Source organism: Astyanax mexicanus, chromosome 16 (assembly GCF_023375975.1).
Source record: "Astyanax mexicanus isolate ESR-SI-001 chromosome 16, AstMex3_surface, whole genome shotgun sequence".
NCBI classification, from domain to species: Eukaryota; Metazoa; Chordata; class Actinopteri; order Characiformes; family Acestrorhamphidae; genus Astyanax; species Astyanax mexicanus.
Genome location: NC_064423.1, coordinates 17,672,224 through 17,678,223, shown reverse-complemented (window position 1 = coordinate 17,678,223; position 6,000 = coordinate 17,672,224). Strand labels below are relative to the sequence as shown.

Here is a 6,000-nt window from a genome sequence, read left to right as displayed (position 1 = left end):
ACTTTCATTAGTGTTTGGGTTTTTAATTTCTCTTTCCTTTTATTTATACATTTATGTAAGCCATATTAGTATAGGGGGGTTAATAGCTGGGCAGAATACAGTGCCCTTTGGCCATCGTAATTGAAAAAAAAGTCTTTTGAGCATTAATCAAGTTTATAAGACTTCACAATACACAGAAATTATATTTTCCCAAGAAATTTAGGTTTTTGTACAAGCAATATGCTATGAAGAAAAACATATGATATTTTTCAGTAAACAAAAAGTGTTAAACCAGAATATGTTTTATATTTTAGATTCTTCAAAGTAGCCCCTCTTGCTTAGATGACAGCTTTGCACATCTTGTTATTTTTAACTTAATGAGTCACCTGGAATGGCTTTCAGTAAACAGCTGTTCCTTGTCTAGGGTTAATTTGAATTTAACTTAAATGTCTTGCCTCTTAATGTGTTTGAGAGCATCAGTTGTAAAATTGTGAAGAGGTGAAGAGTTGGTATATAGTGAATTGCCCTATTTGAGTAATGTTCTAATCCATATTATGGCAAGAACTACTAAACTAAGTAAAAATATTTTTGAGAAAGGTCAGTCAATCCAAATAATTTCAAGAACTTTGAAAGTATCCTCAAGTGCAGTGGCAGAGACCATCAAAAAAGTTATGATGAAACTGGCACTCATTAGGACTGCCCAAGGAAAAGAAGAATAAGAGTTAAATCTGTTACACAAGCACAGGGTAAATCCATCAGAGGTATTCTTAAGTGAAATGTCAAAGCCATTTATACTCCTGCTTTTAGTAGATGGTGACTTGTCTTAACATTATGTAAAAATAAATCTTAATGTAATACAATAAAAATAGTTTCTTGCCTAAGAGCAACACCATTCCAAATAGGTTTAATTACCTTCATATTTTTATCATGAATGGAGGAACCACTTAAGCATTACCTCAGGTAATAGGGAGGTAATATGAGCATATTAAAAAGTAAATATATAATAAGTGAAATTAATATTGTTAATTGCTAAACATTCAGCGTGTGACTTCATTCCTCTGAAAGGAAAAGAGTAGGAAGGAAAACAGTAGGAAGGCTGAGATGTCACTGATGTAAAAGGTTACTTTTTTTAAAGAGGCGTGGACATAAAAAAATATTGCACATATGTGAATAACTTGACATTTAAAAAAAAAAGATAAATGAATAATTAAAAGTTTTGTGGGCATGGCAAAACACCACCATAACATCAAAAATATAAACTATACAATGTACACTCTTGTAATATTGTATAAAAGTTACAGTGGTGTGAAAAAGTGTTTGCCCCTTCATGATATCTTTTTTTTTTGCATATTTGTCACTCTTAAATGCTTCAGATCATCAAACAAATTTAAATTTTAGCCAAAGACAACACAAATTAAAAAAATCCAAACTTACTCGAGCTGTTTTCCCAGGTTCAGCACCTGGAACGAGCCTCTGCAGTGCGGGTTGTTTGGATTTTAGCATAGCTAGCTAGCTAACTCTCCTGCTGTCCCTTTTTCTCCGCCCTCTTTCGGCTGTTGGTAGAAGGCGGTCCGTTACAAACCAAGGAAATATCACACAATAGTATTCACTAAGGGAGATGACCCTGACCCCGCCTTTAAACTGTCAAAAACACCTCCTTTCAACACTCCAGCACAAAAACTCACTCAAGCAAAAAACAACAACTGCAGGCAATTAGAATAGCATGCAAGGACTATGTACTTAGACACTGTTTTTCACGCATGTCCAGTTTTGAAAACAAGTTTAAATTAATGAACTGCGATGCTGCATTTTTTTTTGTGTGCGTATGTTGTTTTCCGAACAAAAAATGCACTTGGTGTGAATAGGCCTTAACTTGTGGGCACAATGGAGCCACTAGAAAGTAAAATAATGTAGTATATTTTGAGTCAAACAATTACCATTTAAACAGTAGCGTAGATTTTAGTTACATTAACCTTGTAACAAAACATGTTTGGGCTGTAACACTGTATTTGAGGAAATTTGTAAAAAAAAAAAAAATGGGTCAATCATTCTTACATGCTTAAATTGTCTATAGTCAAGAAAAGCATAGCTAAATATTATTGTGTAATCCAGTGCAGATATCCGATCATAGCATGTGATTGAAATGTGTCTGACTGCCATGTGATTCATCATTGAGTCATCCACATGTTTAGTGTGTGTGTCTGTGTGTGAGAGAGTAGGTGTACGTGTTTGTGTGTGAGAGGGGTGTATATAATCTTAATGTCGGGCATCACATTCTTTCTTCTCCCTGAAGGCAACAGTGAACACAGATAGTCATGGTATAGGTAATCCTCATCACCATGGTAACTGAGAGCTCATCTTCCCTCTGCTCTTCCTCTCTCCTGCTCTCTGTAATTCTGGAGCTCCAGGCCTTTTCTCATCATAGTGGAGATAAAAGAGAGGAAAGCCCCGAAATAGGAGGTATTTTTCCAGCCTTTATCTATCTATTGTGCTGAAATGAAGTGTTATAAAATCGCTAATCATGCGCTGCATTAGGTTCAAGCTTCTGTATGAATGTTAAATGAAATTCTGTTAAATACTGGTAATGGAGCAGTGTAATTATTTTCTTGTATCAATGGTTCTCAGGCTTGGTCTGATTCACTGTGCCCTTAGTTAGAGCAGGAAAACAAAAATGTATCGGTGTTGTCAGGCAAAAACCTTGTATCTCCCTTTTTGCTGTTAGTTTTATTTTACAAATAGAAATAGCGCTTATCCACCAATATGGAAATTATGGGCCACTACTGATAACCAATACTGGTCACATAAATATGTAGAGAAAGCTATGGAAGCTTAGTTCCACCACATGGAAAACAATAGATCCTCCACTAAGTCATAATTATCAGATAGTAAGCCATAATGGAATGATAGATCAGTATCTCATAATTATAACTTAGTATCTCATAAGTATGACTTGTTATCTCAAAATTATGACTTTGTATCTCCTAATTATGACTTGGTGACTTGTAATTGACTTGTAATTATGACTTAGTATTTCATAAGTTTGATTTAGTATCTCATTATTATGACTCATTATCTGAAAATTATGAATATGTATCTCACAATAATGACTTGGTATCTCATAATTATGACTTGCTATTTCATAATTATGACTCATAGTGGCAAGTTCCAAGTGGCAGAAATGGGCTTTCATAAAAAGTTGATGCTGAACCATTTATAATACATAATATAACAAATGATATTTATATCTGCTTGGATTAGCATTACTGACCAATGTTTACAGAGTTTTAGAGTTACAAATGTGGCAAATAGCATGTTAGCATACTAGCTCCTTGTAACAATTAATAAATTCCAGTAAATACACGTTTTAAATACCTTAACATCATTTAATCATGCTGGCTAACATCAGTTAATGATTTTAAATGTGTCTGACTTTAAATAATAGGCCCACACTGACCTGTGGACAACACTGTCAACACTATTTCCGCAGAACAAAAACATGATGTGAGGAAATAAGCACTGCTGACCTGAACTCTGCTACCACCTGCAGGCTAAATGAATATTAATGTACTCCAGCATCTTTGTAATACTTTTGCTTCTTGTTGTTTTCGTGTGCTTCTGTAATTTTACTGCAGTCTTTTGAACTGCCTGTCAGCCTCTCATCCACCACCACCTGCCATCCCCCAGCCACCTCCCCGAAACCCCCCAGCCAGCAGCAGCGGAACTACGAGCGCATCAGTTCAATCAGCATTGGTGTTCGATTCAGTTCTCTGAACCGAATCTTCAGTGTACACGGATTCAGTGCAATGATTCGTTGATTCACGTGGCAGCTTTCTTGCCCTTCATTTACACTGAGTTTTGATTCAGTTACTGAGTCTGTAGTTTTACTAAAGATGTCAGACTCGGAAAAACACATTAACAAAGAGAAAGAATGTAATGTCAATTAAAATGTGTATTCCTTAAAAAAAAAATGTAATGTGAAACCTGTATATGATATAGATGCATTACACTCAGAGTGATCTATTTTAAGCATTTATTTATTTTATTGTTAATGATTATGGATTAAAGCTAATGAAAACCCAAAAATCAATGTCTGAAAATTAGAATATTATTTGTGGGCAGTGTGCCAAGTCCTGCCGGAAAAGGAAATCCACATCTCATAAAGGTTGTCAACAAAGAAAAGCATGAAGTGCTCTAAGATTTTCAGGGAAAACACTGCATTGACTTTGGACTTGATTTAACACAGTGGACCAACACCAGCAGATGACATGACTCTCCAAACTGACCATCAGTAAATTTTGCATTTCATTAGGAAATAAAGAGACAAGAGTCTGGAGGCAGAGTGGAGAGGCACACAGTCCAAGCTGCTTGAGGTCTAGTGTGAAGGTTTCACAATCAGTGATGGTTTGAAGAACCATATCATCTGCTAGTGTCGGTCCATTGTGTTATATCAAGTCTATGAAGTCTATATAAAATTTCCACAGAGCCCCTGAAAGTGATGAACACCACATATTAAGCGGTGAGCACCAGATACTAAGTGGCGAGAATAACATACTAAGTGGTAAGTCCCACATACTAAGTGGTAAGCACCAGATAGTATATTTACTGGATGGTACGTTGACTTCACAGACTAGGCATAAGCTCTGTCTGGGAAACTGCCCAATAGACATGCTTCTTTGCTTATTTTGTACAGACCAGTGAATATACTATATGGTGCTTTTTTTGTGTAAAACCACCATGTCCCTTCTGGGGATCCATACATTTTTAAGAAATTTGTTTGAGATTATGTACAGAATCAGTTTCTCTGATTTAGCTATTTATATGTATAAGTTTGAGTAAAATGAACAGTGTTGTTTTATTCTATAAACTACGGACAACATTTCCCCCAAATAAATTCCATTCAGAGCTTTTATTTGCAGAAGATGAGAAATGGCTTAAATAACAAAAAAGATGCATAGTTTTCAGACCTCAAATAATGCAAAGAAAACAAGTTCATATTCATGAATGTTCTCCACCAGTCTTACACACTGCTTTTGGATAGCTTTATGCCACTCCTGGTGCAAATATTCAAGCAGTTCAGCTTGGTTTGATGGCTTGTGATCATCCATCTTCCTTTTATATTCCATTATATCCCAGAGGTTTTCAATTTGGTAAAATCAAAGAATCATAATTTTTAAGTGGTCTCTTATTTTTTCCTCAGCTGTATATAGTGTGTGGGTGTCTGTGTGTATGCGTGCAAGTTTCCTGCCTCAGCACGGATACAGGCACGTGCGTGGATGCTAGAAAAAAAAAACATTTTCGATTCAGTTAAACCAAAGAGTCGGTTCAGTTGTATTATTGAAACGGAGCGGTTCATATGAACGATTCATTGTCGACTCGCTCAGCGCTAATCAGAATCGTGTTTAGACTCTAAGGGGAGAGTGCAGCGCTGTCACACGACTCACTTAACCAGGATTTCAAATAGCAAACTAACAAACTAACGCTAGTCGCTCCTGTTCACATTGGTGTAGGGCAGAAAAAGGAGCAGCAGGATGTATGAACCGCGGGAGAGCTGCACTTGTTGTGCCTTCCTTCACATTTGAGAAAGAAAGAAAGCTTTTGCTACCGGATCTTCCTGATCCTCTCCGCCCGAGGGATGAAGAGAAGAGACAAGCTGAAAATCCCCTCCCTCACTTTGGAGTAAGTTCGCCTTTTTTATTCTTCACTACTGATGAATAATTTAGCACCAGCAGCAGCAGCTGGAGGAAGACTCTGGGAAATCCCTCAGTATTGGTGAGTAGAGGCAGAAGCTGCGATATATGTTTATGTAAATATATATATATACACATAACTGGGCTTCACATCAGAGAAAAGTGATTATATTAAAACAAAAAAAAGAAGATATGCTGTCCTGTTCTGCCTGCATCGCACTCATATATTATTATATATCCTGAAGGAGAGGGGGTTTGATTGAGAGATGCTGTTAGCAGCACTGAGAGTCTCTGCATGCTCGTTCTTGTAGCATTCCTTTCACACGAGCATTCA

General features: G+C 36.5%; 1 protein-coding gene across 3 annotated transcripts in view; it reads left to right on the top strand.

Moving 5' to 3' along the window:
* Positions 1 to 5,379: 5,379 nt before the first annotated feature.
* The window catches only part of mast3b (microtubule associated serine/threonine kinase 3b), a 34,837-nt gene continuing 34,216 nt past the window's right edge, over positions 5,380 to 6,000 (top strand). For all 3 annotated transcript variants that reach the window (XM_007240173.4, XM_007240171.4, XM_007240170.4), the window contains exon 1: positions 5,380 to 5,655. In XM_007240173.4, the coding sequence (XP_007240235.2) occupies positions 5,612 to 5,655 (44 nt within the window). In that variant the 5' untranslated portion in view covers positions 5,380 to 5,611. The remainder of the gene's footprint in view (positions 5,656 to 6,000) is intronic.